Source organism: Arachis ipaensis, chromosome B9 (genome assembly GCF_059453495.1).
Source record: "Arachis ipaensis isolate K30076 ecotype BB chromosome B9, ASM5945349v1, whole genome shotgun sequence".
In the NCBI taxonomy this organism is placed as follows: domain Eukaryota; kingdom Viridiplantae; phylum Streptophyta; class Magnoliopsida; order Fabales; family Fabaceae; genus Arachis; species Arachis ipaensis.
In genome coordinates, this window is record NC_142444.1 from 28,166,548 (window position 1) to 28,189,668 (window position 23,121).

At 36.0% G+C, this 23,121-nt stretch overlaps 1 protein-coding gene across 1 annotated transcript; it reads left to right on the forward strand.

Moving 5' to 3' along the window:
* Nucleotides 1–954: 954 nt before the first annotated feature.
* On the forward strand, nt 955–4,720 carry LOC107617794 (neurofilament protein-like protein). Its single transcript, XM_016319663.3, has 2 exons — nt 955–1,374; nt 2,197–4,720. The coding sequence occupies exons 1-2, from the start codon at nt 1,324–1,326 to the stop codon at nt 4,420–4,422; spliced, it is 2,277 nt and encodes a 758-aa protein (XP_016175149.1). The 5' UTR covers nt 955–1,323; the 3' UTR covers nt 4,423–4,720.
* Nucleotides 4,721–23,121: the final 18,401 nt, after the last annotated feature.

Here is a 23,121-nt window from a genome sequence, read left to right on the forward strand (position 1 = left end):
GAAGTTTCTGTACTTGTCTACCACAACAATACTAATTAAAATTAGAAAATTTAATGATGTGTAGTACTATATTACTATAATAAACCACAAAAGTATCAAGTTGTTTTTTTATATATATCTATAAGCAACTAAAACAGGAAAGCAAAATAAATCTAAAAAAAAAAAAACTTCAAGAGCTAAGCAGCAGCATCATAGAGCAATTTCTGTAGCAAGCTATCATCCGGTGCAACTCATTCGCAAGAGCTCCTCGAGTTATTCACGCTTCTATTGGCTATAAGGTCCGCTACTGAATTAGCATATCTTTGAATTCAAAAAATGTTTGGTAACAAAAAAAAAATAGCTAAAATCATGACAAGTTCTGGTTATTTATTTTTGTCTTTCTAGCATTACCGCTTTGAATCAAATCAACACGAACAACCAAATTTCTTTGCTTCAATTCAAAAATTTTGGCAAAATGTTCATCTTTGCATGATTTCTTTGTTGTCTCTAATTGCTTGCAATAACATAGTCTTATAAGAATTCGTTTCACAATGCACTTTCCTATACCCCCAACACCTAAACTATTACCAAACCTTACTTAATCGCAAAGAGCTTTGTCCTTAACACACTAATTCCAGTTACATTCTCTCATTGGTCACACCGAGTAATTTTGTTGAATGAATTCAACCTTTGACACTATCAAATTAATTCATTTTTTTTCTTTGTTAAAATGATCGACAATTAATTTTTTTATAGTTAAAAATGGTAGTTTATTAAACCACAAGACTATCAAGTTTTACTGTTTGACATGAGGGCCCAGGAATTTTTTGGACCGTTAAATATATAGTAAGGGTTGTTTATTTCTTCTTTTTTTCTGGCTGCTGACCTGGTCCCCAATCCTCTCCTAATAAAGCATGTCACCTTGCCACAGCTCACAACAGCTATAAGATCAACTTTTTTTCAATTATATACTTTATATATATATTTTTCTTTTATGTATATTTTGTTTTTTAATGTGAAAACTTTAGTGGCACATTAATCCTAATCTCCCTAAATCATTGAGACCACCACCACCACCCTCATGTGATATACAGTCTGTCCAAAAAAAAAAAAAAGTACACACATTTATTTTGTTATATGGAAAACTAATTGTTGTTCTTCTCCTAAAAGTTGAACTAGCTTTTCCTTCTTTTTCTTCGGGTTGTTGCCAACCAAATTATTCCTATCACTTAATTGTTTTTCGCTTTTTTTTGTTACTCCCACTACTACTAGTTCAGAAGAAGAAGGAGGTCTCAATAACTTTGAAGCTTCACTTTGTCACCTTGGATCATCATCATCATCATCATGGCTACCGAGGCTGCTGCTTCTGATCACACTTCTGTTATAGCTGATGAGGTTTGTTTCCTTTTTACATGTTTTGAGTTTTACATGATCTTCAACTCCTCTTCATGTTATAGTATCTGCTCAAGTTTTATGCATAATTCACTCTGATCAAGTTTTTCATTATGCTTATAGTTTTTCTTTCTTTCTTTCTTCTCTCTCTTTTTTTTTTTTATTTTTTTTATTTTTTATAGTATGTTTAATTTCTTTTGGAAAGTCATGTTTATATGTCTTCATTGAAGTGGATAACTACGGAAAAATTGATGATGTTTTTTTTTTATCACTTTTTCTTCTCTGGATAAGACTTAGTTAGGCATATATATCATGTATTATTATAAAATTGAAAAAAGAAAACTACCATGATGATCAATATCTGTTCTAATCCAAGAAACATAACCGATAGAGTGTTATTCAAGGTAAGAATAAGATAGATTCTGTTATAAAGAGCTGGAAAGTACATGGTTTTACATATGTTTATAAATATTAACCCCTATAAATAATTAAGCTATGATCTATATTACTATGGATTTGGCGCATAATCAAGAGAAGCAAAACTGAATTGTAAAAAGAAGAGCACAATTTTATCAATGATTTCTTTCTCTCTTTCCCCAAGTTATTTTACGTGTTAGACAAGTTAGAAATATGCAATATGCAAAGAAAAAGTATTGATAAACCGTACACCCACTAAAGTTATGCAAAGATTCACTAAGAAAATATTTTCTCCTATGTTAGAACTTAGAACTCAGAACTATATTGGTAATTCAAATAATTACAAGCCTTCAAATCATGCAGAGCACTCTTGTTTAATGATAAAATTTCTTTTGCCATCTTGTATAGCAAATTGTGAAGAAGGAAAAGAACGAAGCCATTGCAGAAATGATAGCTAGTTTAGTGAACGAAGACGGCGATGACAAAACTGGCAAGACTGATGATGCACAAGGTGAAGAAGCAAGCCCTCCATCCAAGACAGAAGTTGAAGCTGAAGCAATTGACAAGAGTATCGACCTTGAGGAAGAGAAGCCTAATGATTCTCCAGCTGATGCGAAACGCCACGAGGTTCCATCAGGCGAAGAAGACGAGAAGAAGGATGATTCTGCTTTGCAAGATGTGAATTCGACGAATAAGGAACTGATTCCTGAGTCAGTGACTATAATTCCCGAATTGGAAGAGACACCTCCAACGGAACCTGTTGTGAAGATAGAAAAAGAACAAGAGAAGCAACCAGAGAAAATTGATGTTCAGGAAGATTCAGCTAATGAGGTCAAAGAATCTGAGATTTCGGCTACACAAGTTCAAGAAACACCGAAGAAACTAGAAGAGGAATCACTTCCAGAGGCATCAACTGAAACAATTGAAAAATCAGAGGTAGCGAAGGAATCTAAGGTTTTGGAACAAAGTGTTGAGAAGGAAGAGAAACCGGAGGCCGAGCTGGTGGCTACACAATTGGATAAGACAGAGGCAGAGGAGGAAACTACTCAAGAAGAACCAGCTGAGCCAGAACAAGAACAAGAGGTAGTGAAAGAGAAACAGATTCTGGAGCCTAGTACCGAGAAGGAAGAGAAATCGGAGGCTGAGCTGGTGGCTACACAATTGGATAAGCCAGAGCCAGAGGAGGAAACTACTCGAGAAGAACCAGCTGAGCCAGCACAAGAACAAGAGGTAGTGAAAGAGAAACAGATTCTGGAGCCTAGTGCCGAGAAGGAAGAGAAGCTGGAGCCTGTTACAACCAAAGAAGAATCACAAGATGCTGAGAATCCAAGCACGGTTGAAGAAGAGGAGCAACCAAGAGAAGTCTCAGAAGAAGAGGTGTTAAAGGATAAGAATAGCGACGAAGCAGAGTCTGCAGAAACAGAGAAAACAGAACCTCTAGTCACTGAAGTTGAGGAAGCTCCAAAGGAACCAGAAAAGCAAAGTTCTGAGATAGAGGAAGAAGAGCAGGCAAATGCGGCTGCAGTTCCAGAACATTCAGCTGAAACCGTTGAAGAGACAAACAATTCTGAGAAAGAAGAGAAGCAGGTAAACGCTGATGCAGTTCCAGAACCTGAGGTAGAGACATTGGAAGAGACTAACAATGCCGAAGAAGGTTCTGCGGAAACAGAGAAAGCAGAGCGTCTGCCTACAGGTAAAGTTGATGAAAACCCAATCAAACCGGAGAAACAAGAAGAAAAATCTCAGACGGTTATCGCTGAAACTGTAGATGAGGTTCACTCTCCTGAAAAGACTGCGACGGTTATACCTGAAGAGAGTTTGAAATTAGAAACAGCAGCAGTGCCTGAGAAAGCAGATGAAGTGGAGGAAAAACCAAGAGAACTATCCCAAGTTGAAGAAACTGAAACCAAGCAAGAAGTTTTGGCTGAGAATACCAAGAAAGAGGACAAAACTAGCGTCACCGCCACATCAAACGCAGGAGAGACTTATCATGAAGAAGAGGTTGCTGAGAAGGTTGTTGAAGAGGATTGTAGCAAGAAAGAAACCAGCGTTGCGGATGAGGCGCAAAATGAAGTGGCTCAAGATGTGAAACTTGTTGAACAAGTTTCAAGTGACATTATAGACGAAGAAAAAGAGAATCATGCTCCTGTAACTGCAAGCATTGCGGAAAAGGTTGAAGATGTTGCCGCAAAGGAACAAGAACCAGAAGAAGCACTAATTGCTGTTCCAAGAGAGGCAGAGATTGAAATCAACAAGCCAGAAGAACCAACCGACGCGAAAGCGAGTACTACACCTGAAACTGAATGTATTGAAGACAAGAAAGAAGTGAAGGCGGAGAGTAAGGTGGATGAAATCTCTGCTGCCGTAAAGGAGCCTGTTAGAGAGACACTGGCGTCGAAATTCGAGCAACAGGAAGAGGAATCTGCGAAAAAGGAGGAAGAGATTGAGAGCAAGGAAACAACATCCAGAGAAGTTCCAAAAGAGGCTCCAGCTAAACCAGTACAGAAGCAATCAAATAATATCATATCAAAGGTGAAACAGTCACTGGTGAAAGCAAAGAAAGCCATCACTGGAAAATCTCCATCCTCCAAGAACCTCAATTCTGATGCCAAAGGAGATATCAAAGTAAAATAATGAAAATGAGCTTCATAAGTTTGCAGGGTTCTTTTTTTGCACGTTCGGGTTTTTTAATTGTTGTGGTGCATATAGTGTTATAGCATATATTTATTGGTTTGTTGTATACATCTGTTTTTAATATTTGTTTGAATGGAAAGGGGTGCGCGTGCAGAGTGCAATTTTATGAAAAACAATATTTTCTATAGGTAAAGCTGTAGACAGTATTGTAAAATCTGAATTTTATTTTCTTTTGTTTTATTCCTATGGGTTTTGTGACTTTATGCTATCTGATTATAAACAAAGCGTGCAATTTTAGCTTTTTCTTATCGATCTTAGTATATATCTAAGTATCTTTGGTAACTAAATTTGTTTAAGTTGGCTCAATTTCAACAGAAACAAGTTTTATTAGTGGGAGTATGTTAAACACGCTCCAACTCTTCGGTAACATACCTATTCTATACTCTTTAATATGAATATTTTTTTTTTGAGTGGTTTATTTCATCATCTTTTTTTTATTATTGTACCTCTTTCCAAGTTTCTCTTCTGATTTCTTCTGAGTTAATTATTTGAGCTGTGTACACTTTTCAACTTGTCATTTTCACTTTCTTCATTTAACTCCCAAATTAGAGATTTTAAAGCTGGTCCTTTTTGCTTGACCAAAAACCTCAGAGTAACAAGGAAAAAGTTGGTCAGTGGTAAATCCAAATCCAAACCCTTGAGATAGTGCTTTGTCCCCAAGAAACACTTTGACCCTTTGATTCACAGTAGTGATTATCAGAAAACACTTTTTCTATCTATCTCAAATTGGAGTTGCAGAGATTTGGAGAAGGAGTAAAGAAAATAGATTGCATGCAAATGGAAAATAAATCACCTTTATCCTCTAACATAGCTTAGCTTGCTTTGATTTGGGTGATTAGAGATTAGCTTTTGTGATTTACCTTTCTCTCTCTTCCTTCTCTGGTGAATGAACAAGAGGGATGAAGCTCTCTCTTTCTTTCTGATTCTAACCAAATCATACTTGTGAATGTTGGCTTTAGAAAGGTTTAGCTTGGTGGAATCTTCTTGGACTTGGGTTGGTTATAATTTCCATCCGGCCTAGTTGATTTCTTTGCTTTATTACTTTGGACTTTATTAGATGGAGAACCCACCAACAATCTTTGTTTTATTTTCTCTGTCTCATTGGGCTCCTGCTATTGTAACTTTGGCCTGCAACATTAATCAAAGCAATTAAAAGCCAATTGGGTGTTTAACCCATAGATTAATGTTTGTCATCATCAATTGAGTTCGTTAATTTCTTAACTCAACAATCTCCCCCTTGATGATAAACATAGTTATGAAATTGATCAAAGAGATTGAATTCAATAAGGTTAAAGTACTTCCCTTTAGGTGATGTCGCTTGCTTTTGATTTGCTCCCCCTTTCCTTTCCAATAGTTGCTCCCCTGGGTGAAAGTAGTGGCTAGCGACCACGTGCTCCAGGTGGAGACTCGATACTCTGCTGACCCTATGTCGTAAGTGTGGCCAGGCATTGTGAAAGCCTCGGATGAGCTCACCCCCGTGAATATACACCAGTGAGGGTATTGGATATGGATCATGATTATGATCACGATTATGTTGAGTATAACTCGAGTTAGGGATGCACGACAGAGGGACAGTCCAATGGTTTGCTACCAGGACTTGTCGGGTTGGCTATATAACCGACAGATGATATCATCAGCCATTAGGGATAGGCATTCATCATATGCATATTATGTGAATTGTTTGAGATTTCCTATTTGACTGCATACTACCTGCTAATTTTCTAAATGCTTTATCTGTTCCTATTTGTATATCTCTTGTCTGATATAACTGTGTTTTCCATATTATACTCCTGTTGGTGGTTGGGAGGTTTGAAGGATTTGGAAAGGGAAGTATTAGCTAGACTGAAGGATCTTTAGTCAATTGCCATTTATGGTTTAGCTTATTCATAAGCTTTGATTTTATCTGGTGGAAATTTCTAGGATTGCCCTCGGCTTTCCTCTGATATTACATGTTAAATATGTGGGAACTGTTACCATACTGGGAACCTCTAGTTCTCACCCATACGGATTTTGTGATTTTCAGATGCAGGACGTGAGGTTTCTCGCTGAGGCATGCTGGAGAATTCTGGATTAGCGAAGATCCTTTGTTCTTGGGACTCTGCTTTGGTTTATATGTTTTGATTAGATACTTTTATCTCCACTGAATAATACAAACTGTGATGACTCCTCTTAGAGGGATTTTGGAGAGTAGGTTTTCTTGTATTTATGTCCCTTTGGGTTTCCTTGGGGTTTCTTATTTTATTTACTTGTATATATAGCTATGCTCGGACTGGTTATCTTCGCAACCGGATTATGAGTTTTGATATTCATGTTTTTGGCACTCATTTGTATATATATATATAATCTCGCATTGGTTTATCCTTGTTCGTCACGTTTTCGATTGGAGTGTTGCGCTTTCGAGTTGCGATTTTGTTTTACCCCTTTTTCTTCAAAGGCTCCTAGTTATAAACTTTATTCACACTACTATATGTACTAAATTTTTATTTTTAGAGGTCGTAATACCTTGCCATCTCTGAATTATGACTTAAGCATAAGACTCTGTATGGTAGGGTGTTACAACCCACATTTTGGCTTAGTTTATCCTTTAAGTTTTAAATATGAGTGTTGGAGTTTTAGGATCGCCTCTGGCTTTTCTAGGACCTTCTATAATATGTATGTGGGCACCATTACCATGCTGAGAACCCCTGGTTCTCATTCCATACATATGTTTTCATTTTCAGATGCAGGTCAAGATACACCTCGCTAGGCGCCTAGAGTTTCTGTTGCAGCGGAATCTTAGAGTTTCCTTTAGCGCGCAATCCGTGACAGCCGCAACCACAACAACTTTAATCACGGAACGTAAGAACCAAACTCAAACCTAAAGCACTAACGTTGCAAGGACCTTAGAAACATATAACAGAATAGCAACTATAGAGGTTCAGGACGAGGAACAGCTTACTGTACTTACAAATAAGCAAGAAAACAGAGCAGTGGCAGCTCCGGTGACAACGCAACAGCTTGATGTCGTATGCCACAGTCATAGAACTCAGCATGCAAGACCTAGAACTCGACCCTGCGTTCCCCAAAGCCTCAAAATCTCTAACGGATTATAATATAACACTAATTTCAAGGTTTCAAAACAAAAATACTTACTGTAATTAAGGTGGAATAGCTAAAAACCGAGCAGAAGTAGCAATGATGGTGGTTCCGATGACCACACCCATGCAATGAGGTCTGAACATAGACAGAAGAAGCAGCGGCAATCTCTAAGCAGTTCTGATGTTCACATCACCGTTTCTGGCGACCACAGTGGCGGTGGCACAACTCAAAACGGTGAGTAGCAGTGGCGACACCAACTTAGAAACAACAACGACAGATCAACGCTGATGGAGGCACATAGGAAAGTAGAACGCGATGGCGGCGACTCCCTCAACGGCGACGAAAACATGCAGCTCGGCGATGGTGACCAGGCATCGGCGTCGGTGACCTTCCAGCGACAACGGCAGGTTTGACGGCGACGCGACAGACCCAACTTCGACGCGACAGCTCCCTCGCAATGTTCCTCTCTCTACTCCGTGGTTGGACGGCGATAACGGTGGTGGCGGTGGTGACAGGCTCTGCGACAGTTCCTTCCTTCCCCTCTCCTTCATCGATTGCGGTTCGTGGAGAGATCGGCGGTAAGCTGGACGCAACGAGACGGCGACGCGGCGGGACATGAGTGGCGAGCTCCAGGCCGGCGGTAGCAGCCCCTCCCCTTGGCTCACTCTTCTTCCTCGTCTCCCTCTCCGCTTCTCATTCTCTCTTTTCTTTGTCCCTTTTTCTTTTCTGCGTATGTGGGGTAATAGAAGAATGGGGAATGGCGGCTGAAGGTTTAGGGTAGGGCTGGGGTAAAATTAGGGTTTCAATTTAGGAATTAGGGTTTGTTTTTGGAAAAAAAGTAAAATTAGGAACTTTTAGGTAAATTAGGATATAGTAATTTTAATTAAATTAGGGTATAGAGTATTAATTAAAAATCTAATTTAATCCATTAAAATTACTTTTAAAATATTATTTGATTATGAATTTATTAATTGACATTTAATTAAATATTCTAATTTAGAATTAGAAATAATATAATTAATTTTCTTTGCTTATAAAAATTAAAGTATTAAATTCCGAAATCTCAATTATTTAACTCAATCGTATTGAATTCTTATTCTTTTACAACTGTTAAGTTGTATAATTTAAATATAAAAAATTATTCAATAATTATAAGATTAAGTAAAATTTCTAATTTAATTATCAAAATTTGATTTAATAACTTTTAATAAAATAATTTCTAAAAATAAATTGAAATAAACTAATAATAATATTTTCCAAAAATTTTGAGCCTTACAATAGGAATTCATCTTTTAAGGGAGAATCCTCTAATTTATCTAGTATAGATATTAAAGTGCTCGTTTGTTCTCTAGTTAATGTATTGATTGGCTTTTCTTGAGTTCTCGTAATTATATTTAAGGGTTTTATACAACTGTCACAATTACATATTCCTGATCCTAAACATGAGTCTTCTTCTTCTAATTCAGAAGAACCCGAGAAAGATGGTATATCTAACTGTTGTATAAAATTACCTGAATCATCAGATGAATACTCTTTTTCTGTTTCGATTTCTGATTCACTATCAATTAGTATAGCAGCTAAAGCTTTCCTTACTTCTTCATTACTAATTTTGTTTATTTTTTTCTCTGTTTTGTAGTTGTTAGCGTAATGATCTGGTTTTTTTTTTTTACATTTTCAATAGATTATGTGCTTCTTGTTTCTTTTCTTTTTGTTATTCCATTTTTATTTTTTCCTATAGTTTTCTTTTGACTTATTTCTTGTTGTATAAGATTCTCTAGATTGATACCTATATCTATTCCCATAATTCTTTATATTTGTTTTCTTAATGATTCTATTTTAGTTGCTAGGTGCCTTTTCAGTGGTAATGCCATTCTGTTGATAAAAATTTTCTAATTCTCGCTTACTACTCCTTTTTTTTTCTTATTTTTTCTTATAATCTGGTGTCAGTACATATTTCTACTCCTGTTTGTACTATTATATTATGTATATGGCCAAAAGTTAAACCTTCCTATGGTATTTGACTACCAAATAGAGATCATAGTTTTTTTAAAACTTTTTCTGAAAAGAGTTTGGGTAAAGCTGCTATAAATCTTTCTTTTCAAAAAGGGGCTGCTGCATCATCTCTCATCATTACCTTAGAGATGAAAACATCTGTATACCACCTGTAATCAGACATTGTGGGACATTGTAAGTTCATTTGTTGGATTTCTATTTTGTCTTTAAAAATATTTGGATCTCCTAAAAAGTTTTTTATGATTGTAAAGATTAAGGTTGCTGTAGCATCTTGTGTTTGGTCTTTTGGTTTTACACTACTTAAGATTAATTCTTTTTCCGATAAGGTTAGAAAGTTAACCCACCATCCTTTTTAATGTCTCTTTTGCCTATACTTCCTTCTATTCCACTGTCTTTATATGGGGTGGCTTCTTGATAAACCCCTATTTTATGATTCATCTTGTGCTTAATTGAGTATTTTTTTATCAATTCTTCACCCACTTATTCATGTAAATTGCATGGTTTTACTATTCCTCCCTTATTTTGTAACATATGTGAAAACATGTTTTCCATGCTTTAAAAATATTAAATTTAATTATCCTTTATTACCATTCGATGCCGTGATTTGTGTGTTAAGTATTTTCAGGTTTTATAGGGCAGGAATGGTTAAGAGGACAGAAAGGAAACACAAAAATGGAAGGAAAGCACAAAATAGAGTTTTAAAGAAAAGGCAGCGATGCAAACGCATGGATGACGCGGACGCGTGCCCAGCGCAAAACGCAAGCGACGCGCACGCGTGGACGACGCGGACGCGTGCCTTGAGCAGAACGCAAATGACGCGTGCGCGTAACCGATGCGTACGCGTGACAAGGAAAACTCCCAGATGACGTGAACGCGTGACCCACGCGAACGCGTGACAGACGCCACGTGCAGAAATTGCAGAAAACGCTCCTAGCAATTTCTGAACCTCTTTTTGGCCGAGATCCAAGTCCAGAAACACAGATTAGAGGCTATAAAGTGGGGGAATCCAACATACATCAGATATAGATCAGAATACGCATGCACATAATTTTAGGATTAGATGTAGCTTTTAGAGAGAGAGGTTCTCTCCTCTCTCTTAGGATTTAGGATTTAGGATTTCTATTATGTTTAGACTACTCCTCTTCAATCACAGGTTCAATGTTCCCAACTTTAATTTAACTTCTCTTCTATTTTTATTTGTTCTAGCTTACTAGTTTATTCTATTTTTCTTGTTGATTCTCTTTCTAGCCAAATTGGCTTATGAACTCTTCATGTTAGATTTGAATTTATGTTTAAATACAATTTGAGGTATTTCAGATTTATGATTGTTTTATTCTATTTATAATGCTTCTAATTTAATCGAAGATTTATTCTCCCTTTGGCTTTGGTTAAGTAATTGGTAACACTTGAGTTATCAAACTCAGCAGTCGATTAGAATTTAGGAATTGCTGATTGATTTGGATTGCTCTAAAGCTAGTCTTCCACCAGGAGTTGACTAGGACTTGAGGATCAAATTAATTAGTCCACTTGACTTTCCTTTATTTAGTAAGGGTTAACTAAGTGGGAGCAAAATTCAATTCTCATCACACCTGATAAGGATAACTAGGATAGGATTTCCAGTTCTCATACCTTGCCAAGAGATTTTCATAATTATTAATTTATTTTTCTTGCTATTTAAATTACTTGTTCCTTAATTCAAAACCCCAAAAACACACTTTTACTCATAACCAATAATAAATCATACTTCCCTGCAATTCCTTGAGAAGACGACCCGATGTTTAAATACTTTGGTTATAAATTTTATTGGGTTTGTTACTTGTGACAACCAAAGTTTTTGTACGAAAGGATTCTCTGTTGGTTTAGAAACTATACCTACAACGCGAATATATTTTGTGAATTTCTTTACCGACAGAAATCCGATCGTCAAAAAATGGCGCCGTTGCCGGGGAATTGCAAACATGTGCCTTATTATTGGTTATTGTAAATATTTACTTTTAAATTGATTTTGTCGAAAAGAAAAAAAATTTTCAGATTTTTATCTTATCTTATCTTAGTTTTAAATTTCAAAATTCAAATCTTTTTCAAAAATCATATATTTTTCAAAATCTTATCTTATCTTATTTCAAATTCAAAATTCAAATTTCAATTAAATTTCAAAATTCAAAAATTTAAAATTCAAAATTTAAATTTAAAATTTTAAAAATTAAACCTTTTCAAAATTTAAATCTTTTTCAAATCTCTATCTTATATTATTAACTTTTTCAAAATTCAAAATTCAAAATTTAATTTTCAAATTCAAAATTTAAATTTCAAAACCTTTTAATTTAAAAACTTATCTTCTCTTACCTAACTTATCTTATCTTTTCTAATCTTAAAGTCAAATCTTTTTCAAATCTTTTCTCTTATTTACTTTATTTTATTTTATTTTCTTTTTCTTGTTTATTTGTTTGTGTTTTTAATTTCTATTAGCTACTATGAATTCTCACCCCTTTGATTTCAAGTTTGGTTCCAATGTTGTTGTAAGGAATGGAAGCTATAATGGGAACAGGCATCAAGTTTGGAATAATCAAAGATGGGAGGAGCCACAAGGATTTGATCAACCCTCTTGACAATAACCCCCTCCAATGCATTATAACCAACAACCATTATGCGATGCATACCAAGACAGTAGTTATGGTGGACCCTTTCGTGACAACCAACCTCCACCAAATTACTATGGTCAAGAGCCATTCCAGGGAGCGTACCAAGATGATGAATATGGTGGACCCCCTTGTAGTTATCAACAAGGCCCACCATATGCTTATGAACCGCCTCCCCAACATACCTTTGAACCACCATACTCACAAGCCCCCTACAATCAAACACCTCCATATGACTCTAACCCATATCCACCATACCAACCACCTTATGAGCCATATTTAGAACCACCACCTCAATATACACCATGTCCATATCCATCAATCCAAGAGCACTATGATCCTACTTATGATAGCCGAGCGCAACAAGAATCAAAGGATCGTCTCAAGGAAACAACGGATCGACTTCATGCAACTCTTCATCAACTGGAGCAAGCGATAAACCGACTAGCCTCCCGACGTTCAGACAATCAAGGAACCCCCATGGCTTCATGTAGAGAATCTACTGAAGAATGCAGCATGAAGGAGAAGCTAGAAGCTCCGGTTGACAGTAAGGAGCATGACTTTGTATTGGAACAATTGAAGGAAGCCGTAATCATTGAAGAGGAAGAAGTGGTCGAAGACTTAGTAGATGCAGAACATCCATGGGAACCTCAAGTCACAGAACCCCCTTCTAAGGAGTTTGAATTTGATGTTGAGGAGGGTGTACAACCTCCAAGGCATATCACGGTTGAATACTTTGAAGAGATTGATCAAGAGATAGATTCAATCATTGATGAATTCTTATATACAATTGAATCCTCTCCCATTGGACTTGAAATAGAAATTAAAAAAGAAGAAGCACAACCTCCCATGCCCTTGGTAAAAATTGAAAAAGAGATCGAATTGGAAGAAAGCTACCAAGAGGAAGAGGTTGATATTGAAGAAGCTTGTAGAGAGGTGGAAGTTGTTAAGGAAGAGCTCAAGGGAATGGAGCTGGAAATCACCTTGCCAATGCTGTTGGAGACCTCTCCCCCAAAGCCATCACCATCCATTCCTTCATTCAAGTGGGTATTTCATCTCTAAGCTTAATAAGCTCACTTGAATATGCTTTACTTGAGACAGATGGTCAGCTTAGAGCTCTTTGTGGCTTTAAGAGTAAGAGGAAGATGGTTAGTGGTTGGCAACACAATCCTAGGTTCATTGTGGTAGGAAGCTCACGGCTGAATTATCATGGTTGGAAGAATACTATATTGAATGGGTCTAGGAAGTTGTTTGGCCACTTTAGTGAGAATTCAGATTGCTTGCCACCCGGTTTGAACAATAATGATCAACAAGAAGACGGGTGTAAAAGCAAAGTTTGGGACCCCAGAATTCATTCTGGCAATCAACACTCTTGGGGCCTTGTCGCGTGCTTTAACTTGCTTGAAGGCTTTATATGCCTAGTTTGGGACCCCGGAGGCCATTGGAATTACAAACATTGGTGGGGATTCAAGGATCAGTACAAGCACAAGCCACCATGACAAGGAGCTCACCAAATGTCCAACTTAAGGACTTTAACTAAAACTGCTAGGTGGGAGACAACCCATCATGGTATGATCGTTCCTTTCCAATTATAATTTTATTTAGTTTTGTTTGTTTTTTGAGTTTTATTTTATTTTATTTCATTGAACTTGGAATTATTCATAGCATCCACATTAGCATTGCATTTTGCATCCTGCATAAAAAAAAAGGAGAGAGCACCCCACGCATGCTAATGGGCCACGCGTGGGCGTCGATTGGAAATCGGCGTAAAGATCCAACGCCCAGAAAGTTAGGCTGGAATCGTGCGGCTGGTGTGTATTTAGCACAAATTGGCCCACGTGTTTGCATCCCTGATGCAAATGCGTCACTTGCACTACACACAGCCCACGCGAAAGCGTGAGCGACGCGTACGCGTCGCATGGATTTTATGGACTCTATTGAAAACAGAGAGTTGCGCTAAAATGACGCTGGAACTGTGCGTTTAGCACAATTCTCAACGGCGCGTTCACGTGCTTCACGCGTACGCGCCACTTACATTTTACCTGACTCGCGCGATGGCATCACTGACGCGTTCGTGTCATTTCCCTTTTCGCCCAAATCACGCGATCGCGTGCTCCACGCGTTCGCGTGGATTCAAAATCACTTACCCCAACCCACGCGAAACCCTACCCCTTCGCGTCACACTTCTTCTCCCTTCCCCTCTGCACTCTCCCGTCCCCCATTCCCTAACCACCACCACTTCCAGCCATCCAGCTCCGACTGCCGCGCCACCCTCGCCGAAACCCCCTCTTCTTCTCTTCTTTCTCTTCTTCTTTTTCCCCCTCTCTTCCACCCCTTTCACCCACTGCCACCCCATCACCGAGCCACCACCGCGCCACCCACCCAGAACCGCCGGCCACCACACTCCCCAACCCGCACAACCCTTACCCCCCTTCTTCTCCCCTTCCCCCCTTAACCCTTATCCACCCACAAGCACCAAACTGCCCCTGCCTCCACCTCGGACCGCCGCCGTGCTGCCTTCCATCACTGCCGCGTCACCGTCGTCACCACCACAACCCTACCACCCCTCTGTGTCCAATTTCTATTCCTACATACACACCAGGTTCCGCCAAACACTGATTCTTCTATCAGTAGCTAGTTAGTTACATATTTTTCAATTTCGATTCAAATCAGGATAGTTAGAGATGTATGATTGTAGTGGATTTTAGGTGGTTAGGTAGCTAGGATGTGGTTAGTGGATCTAGGCCTGATAATTGCGCCGTTCTTGTTACCTGTTTTATATATTTTGCAATTCTGAATTTGCTATGATGATGATACTGTTCATATATTGTTCGTTCACGTTTGATGCTACTGTTACACTGTTCTTTAATGTTCTTGCTATTTGTTTATTTTTTCAGCACTATTTAATGACATATGAACTGATTTTCTTGCTGTTTATTACCTGGAAACATCCAATTTTAGCCGGAATGCTGCCCAATTTTTTCAGAAAATTGTTTCACTCAACTCCCATTCATGTATTGGTTTTGGTAATTTAGAATTTTGCACTAATTGGCTATAACCAAACTAATTCATGGATGAATGGGCTAGCATTCTTATTCCTTCTGGTTCCCTGGTTAATAAATTGCATTATTGATGATTTCATTTTAATTTTGCAATTCTTTTATCTATCTGACTTATCATCAATAAACTGCAATCTTTGCTTGAATATGAGTTGATTGTTCTTCATGTTTGTGAATTTATTGTTAACTAGGAAACCCATTATCATGCCACTTACTTTGACTTCCTTTTTACCTACTAACTGCTTTAACTTTCTCACTTCTCTTTTTTCCTAACTACTTTAACTTTCTAACTCCAGGCATGATTACTGTTTTTCCTAATTAACAAGCATTCCACATATCATATATTTTGGATTGTGATTTTTATTCTCCAAATCTTAACTGGCATACATTCCATAATTTACATATATTCAACTCACTTCTTGCTTTTATTACTCTTTTATTCATCATTTTCCTTTATGCTTATATTGATAAAATCCTATTTGCTTACCTGTTTTCCTACTTCTTAAATTATATCCTAGAATTTATGCTTTTCAGGATGTCCGACCCTAAATGCAAAGGAAAGGGCAAAGAAACCACTGGCAAAAGGAAAAGAGAAGAATCCTCTACCTCTATATTAGACATCCTTCATGATGATTCCTGGTGGGAGAAGAATTTTACCCCACAGGAAAAGACTGATCAATTAGTGCCTGCCACTAACCCAGAAAAATTTGTAAACAAATACTGTGAGCTCAAGTACCCAGTTTTTGCCACTTCCAGGAACCTATACCTAGAAAGGACCCTCAAGATTCCAGAAGAACTCAAACAATATACTTCAGACCAAATTAAATAGCGAGGCTGGTTCTTCTTGGAGAGAAAATTGACTGAGATCAACTCATCCCAGGTCAGAGAATTCTACTGTAACTATTTCAAAATGACCCTGGATGCAGTCCAACTCAGAGGAAAGCAAATTCTGGTTACTGAGGAAGCCATTGAAGAAATCCTCCACCTCCTGCCTAAATCCGATCAATCGGATGGGTACCAAAAGGCTGAAGAGGATATGAGATTCATGAGATTTGACTGGGATACAGTAAAGTAGAGAATAACCATTGATCCTACTGTCCCATGGGTCATGGGCAAGTCCACTGTGACTCCAAAGGGAATAAAGCTTATCTATCTGAATGATGAGGCTTGGCTTTGGCATCAAATTCTGAGTAACTACGTGATGCCGAGCACTCATGAGACAGAGCTGCCAGCTGCTATGAATTATGATTACCCTCATCTGGTGTGTGATGGAGGGAAAGGACTTATATCTGCCCCGTTTTATCCGGTATTACATGGCCAGAGTCCATAGCAGAGGCACCCTTCCTTTTCCATACTTGATCACTCAGCTTGGCCGCCAAGCTGAGGTGCCCTGGGAGCTGGCAGATGAGAAGCCAACCGCCGCAGACTGCAAGAAGATTATCCTTCACAGCAGGAAGTTTCAGGCTTTGGGCTACAGACCTCCATTCCTCACTGCCTCCGGTGAGGCAGCCAAATCCTCTGCTGCCCCTTCAGCATCGACTGCCCCAGCTACCACCACAGCACCTCCACCTGCTCCCGAACCCATTTATCACCTCGTGCACCGACTCTTCGCACGCCTAGATCGTATGGAGCGTCGCAGCAAGCGACGCTATGAGCACTTAAAGTTGATGATCCGATCCGGCCACGACATCCCCTTCGAGCCTGACACCCCTTCTGAGCCATCTGATGCGGAGGCGGACGATCATGAGGAGGAGGCTGCACAGAGAGAGGCTGAGCAGGCAGGACCGGAGTAGGCTGCACCACACCATGAGGAGCCCCATCAGATCCAGCCCGCAGATCCAGAGGTCCCTCTTCAGACAGAGCCTCCACTTCAGCAGACAAACCCTCCAACCATCATACAGACTGCTGAGTCTCAGATCACCACAGAGACACCTATTGCACATACTTCCGGAGATGACACTTCTTCACACCCAGCTTAAGTGAGCATCGAGGACGGTGCTATTATTTAAGTGTGGGGAGGTCGCCATCTCTGGCGAACTTTATTTTGGTGAACCACTTTTCAGACTCTCTTTATCCTATTTTGTTTATTTTCTGTATTTTTATCTTTATTTTTATCTTATTTATCTTTCAGTACTTGCACATTTTCTTTTGCTATATTTTTACTTTATTTCTACATTGTGCACTTTGGTTTATATATATCTTAGATATTTAGTTTAGTTTTCACTTTTAGCTTATTAAGTTGTGATATAGAAATATGGATTAATTAGTTTAGTTTACCCTTTTAGCATATGATAAATTGGATTAATTGAAAATAAAAAGAGTAAACTAGAGACTTCAGTATAACAGAATCACAACAATCCACACACTGTATATATATATAGCAACAAATGTGAGTTAGTTAACAACATTTCTTCAAGAAAAAACACTAAGATTTTAAGGGCCATCCTAAGAATCACATTGAGAATAATGGGAACTCTTGATTTCTACTTGCATGACATACATAATTGATGTATGGTTTTTGAGCCAAAGAACACACAACCTGTGAGTTTTTGAGCTTAATTGTATGGTTACATTTAACCATAAATTTCATTCCTGTGTGTTCGCCCTTCTTTTTTATTCTGGTGATCTTTACTTTGTTTCAGTCTATATGTCCAATATAGAATGTAGATACATACCCGCATATGATTGAGGCCATCATTTAAATTTTCTCTCACTTATCCCAAATAAGCCTACCTCTAACATCACCTTTGTTAACCCCCTTGAGCCTTTTAATCCCCTCTTGTTCTATAACCACATCACTAGCCCTAAGCAGAAAAACAAATTAAAAATTTCAAGTTGAATCCTTGGTTAGCTTAAGATAGAGATTGTGTATCAACTAAGTGTGGGGAGAACATGGTAACATGGGTTGATAGAAAAGAATTAAAATTAATAAAAATAATCAGAAATTTGGGAGCATGCTCATGTGAAACCAAATTAAACTAAAACACCATGTGCATTGATATATGTTTATGTTTCAAAAAAAAAAATCCTTTTAGTTAAATAATTAAATAAGGGGACAAAATTTCCCCAATAATAAGTTTAGTAATCAATGCACATGGAAGTAAAATCAAAAATAAAAATTGGTGCATGAGTATGTGACACAAAAGTGGAAAAATTGGGAAGACCAGGATAGTTTCAACATTTTATAGAGTATGTATATGTTAGGTGAGATCTTAGACTAATCAAGGATTCAATTTATAGCTCACTTAGCCTTATATATACCCTTACCTTTACCTTGGCCCCATTACAACCTCGAAAAAGACCTCATGATGTTTGTATGTATACATTATATATTTGTTAATTAGTTAGATGAAGAACAAAGTTTTAGAAAGCATGAATAGAAAAGAATAGAGTGATTAACCCCAAACACTAAGTGACTAGAGAGTAAACACAAATCTAGTGAGGGTTCAATAGCTCATTCCCATATATCCATGTTTAAATTGTTAATTGTCTTGCAAGATTGTGAATTATTTTAACCCAACTCAAGTGTGAACACATTTTAATATGGTTTGGCCTTAATTGTACATATATGATTCCTTGAGAATATGAAGCAAACTAACCACATGTAAGCTTATTATATATAGGTAGATGATAAGTAGAATTGCATGATTCATTTAGATAGATTGCATTTAGAATAGATTGCATTGCATAAGATTCTACCATTTTACCTTTACTCCTTTCTCTTGGATTTAGCATGAGGACATGCTATTGTTTAAGTGTGGGGAGGTTGATAAACCCCTATTTTATGATTCATCTTGTGCTTAATTAAGTGTTTTTATCAATTCTTCACCCACTTATTCATGTAAATTGCATGGTTTTACTATTCCTCCCATATTTTGTGACATATGTGGAAACATGTTTCCCATGCTTTAAAAATATTAAATTTAATTATCCTTTATTACCATTCGATGCCGTGATTTGTGTGTTAAGTATTTTCAGGTTTCATAGGGCAGGAATGGTTAAGAGGACAAAAAGGAAACACACAAAAATGGAAGGAAAGCACAAAAATAGAGTTTTGAAGAAAAGGCAGCGATGCGAATGCATGGATGACGCGGACGCGTGCCCAGCGCAAAACACAAGCGACGCACACGCGTGGACGACGCGGACGCGTGGCTTGAGCAAAACGCAAATGACACGTGCGCGCAACCGACGCGTACACGTGACAAGGAAAACTCCCAGATGACGCGAACGCGTGATCCACGCGAATGCGTGACAGACGCCACGTGCAGAAATTGCAAAAAACGCTCCCAGCGATTTCTGAACCTCTTTTTGGCCGAGATCCAAGTCCAGAAACACAGATTAGAGGCTATAAAGCGGGAGAATCCAACATACATCAGATATAGATCAGAATACGCATACACATAATTTTAGGATTAGATGTAGCTTTTAGAGAGAGGGGTTCTCTCCTCTCTCTTAGGATTTAGGATTTAGGATTTCTATTATGTTTAGACTACTCCTCTTCAATCACAGGTTCAATGTTTCCAACTTTAATTTAACTTCTCTTCTACTTTTATTTGTTCTATCTTACTAGTTTATTCTATTTTTCTTGTTGATTCTCTTTCTAGCCAAATTGGCTTATGAACTCTTCATGTTAGATTTGAATTTATGTTTAAATACAATTTGAGGTATTTCAGATTTATGATTGTTTTATTCTATTTATAATGCTTCTAATTTAATCTAAGATTTATTCTCCCTTTTGGCTTTGGTTAAGTAATTGGTAACATTTGAGTTATCAAACTCAGCATTCGATTAGAATTTAGGAATTGCTGATTGATTTGGATCGCTCTAAAGCTAGTCTTTCCACAGGAGTTGACTAGGACTTGAGGATCAAATTAATTAGTCCACTTGACTTTTCTTTATTTAGTAAGGGTTAACTAAGTGGGAGCAAAATCCAATTCTCATCACACCTGATAAGGATAACTAGGATAGGATTTCCAGTTCTCATACCTTGCCAAGAGATTTTCATAATTATTAATTTATTTTTCTTGCTATTTAAATTACTTGTTCCTTAATTCAAAACCCCAAAAACACACTTTTACTCATAACCAATAATAAATCATACTTCCCTGCAATTCCTTGAGAAGACGACCCGAGGTTTAAATGCTTCGGTTATAAATTTTATTGGGTTTTGTTTCTTGTGACAACCAAAGTTTTTGTACAAAAGGATTCTCTGTTGGTTTAGAAACTATACCTACAACGCGATTATATTTTGTGAATTTCTTTACCGACAGAAATCCGATCATCACTTCTACTTCTAAATTTTGGGCTACCTATAGTTTTATAGTTTCATTCGGTGGATATTAAAATTCTACTATTTGTCCTGTACTAATTTTTTAAATAGTAGTTATCTTACTTAAAGAAAAAAACTCTTTTTTAAAATCTTAAAAGTAGTTTTCGAATCAGTCAAAGAAGTATAAATTGATTTTATTTTTTATTAATCAAAAAAATCTTTTCTTATTTCTATGTTTTTTTTCAAAATATCTAGTAAAATACCATTTTTTTAATCCTGTATTATATTATGCATTAAAATTTTTACTAATTCAATTTTTATCAATTTCAAAAATTTTCTCTTTTATTATAACTCCTAGAATTTAAGAGGCAATTGGTGAGTAATTAGTTTCTGTCCTATATAAAGAAGTTACTATATTTGGTCTATTGTTGTTTATTCTTATAACTTCTTCACTTATAACAGAATTATCCATAGAGTGCCTAGGAGTAATTTCTTCTATATTTTGGTACTTTACTATTTTGACTGATTGTGACCTATTCATCCTTAGTCTAATGTTTGGACCTTCATTAATAATTTTTTTAATTTATGTGTTTTCTATTTTTTTTCTTCTTCTACTACATCCTCTAGAATCCATTCATTAGGGATATTTTTCATTAGTTCTTCATGTTAGAGTTTTTTAGGTGTTTGAACAAAAGACCTTCATAAATTAGCATGAATAATAATAGTTTCGTCTTTTGACGATTCTCTTCTAGCTCTAAAATTATAGTTTACCCTTATAATTTTGTAATATATTCTATATATTACTTTAAAATGATCATATTTTTTTATCAATATTATCTTTGGGTGTCTTAATATATAATTTAAGAGCTTTAGAGGTATATTCATTTTTAAGACTCATAAAAAAATTTGGATAATAATTAAAAAATATTAGACCATCATGAAAATTACTTTCAAGTATAGCAATCAATGAACATGTGAATTTTTTGAATCTTGTATCTCGTAGAATCATTAAAATAGGTATGTTGATTCCTAGTCTAAAGTTAGGGTTAGCGGCTACTTAGATAGGTCCCATATGAATAAAATTATAACCTTTTTTTTGGTGTTCTTTTAGTTTTTCCTCTTCTAGGATGTTTTTAATATGGTTATTGTTAGTTCATAGGTAACTATATTCTAACATGTGTATTTCATTATCTCTTTGTTTTCAAAACGCTTGTCTTTTATAGACTTTATTTTTTCTTATAAGGAGTACAGACTAATTATAAAACTTTTCTTCTAATTTTATTACTTGTAGTTCTGATATATATATATATAGCTAATCTAATCAAGATAATGGAAATTGAATCATGACAATTGAGATTTTGAAAAAGAAGTAAGGTTGGAAAAATAATTTGATAATTTTGAATTAATTTCTTTATACTTGTCTATTTAAGAGAATAATAATATAAGTATTCATCTTATTTAATTTACAATACTCCTATTTTAACCATTTTATTTATAATTATACTATAGCATTGTAACATGTTAATTTTTATTTATCATATATGAATATGTAACATAAATAAAGTATATTTTTTGTCCTTGAAGTTTGATAAAAGTTTTAAAAATACCCTTAAGTTTTATTTTGTTTCAATTTTGTCAAAAAAAATTTCGATTTGCATCAAATATACCCCTGACGGCTAATTTTTAAAAAAATTTAAGACCAATTTAACAACAATTTCATAAGAACAACCCTCAACATAAGCAAATCAAGCATAATTTTCATGTATTATTGTTTATTGGTTTTAAATTTTTTGAAAATTTAGCCGTCAAGGGTATATTTGTTGCAAATTGAAAACTTTTGGGACAAAACTGAATCGATATAAAACTTAGGGGTATTTTTGAAACTTTGCCAAACTTCAGGGACAAAAAATATACTTTACCCATTTGTATTTTTTCGGCAATTATAGAAAAATATTTATAAAAAATATAATATAGAATAATAAAATATGAGTAATGATTAAGAGATTTAATCTATCTTTCTAATACTTAAATGAGTAAAAATTTAAATGTATATGTTATTTTTTTAAAATATTAAAAAGATAAAATATACAAAACTTTATTTATTTATAAATTAAGAGAATAATTAGAAAGATTAGCTAAGACTCTTAATCATTTTTAAATAAATTATTAAAGAATAAACTTAAAATATACTAATAAAAACATAAATTGATAGACATTTTTCGTATATCACACAAGTACATACACTAATTTTATTATATATTAATATATAACATTTTTTATAAATGACTTTAACATGAGAGATGCATGAAAATTAGTTAAAGAGGGCACATATCAGCAAGTTTGACGTCAAAATATTTTGAATTTTAGAAATTAAAAAATAAATAGTGTCACTTTAATTTTGATAATGTCACTCTTTTTTTTTTACAAATTTTATGTATCATATAATGTAAACAATTATGTGAAATGGCATTATAAAAAATGCAGGAGAATGATCATATCTATGATGCATAATCTTCTATTTTTCCCATTTTGAAATTAAAGTTCTAGAAATAATGTTGCAATTCCTATTAAATGCAATTTG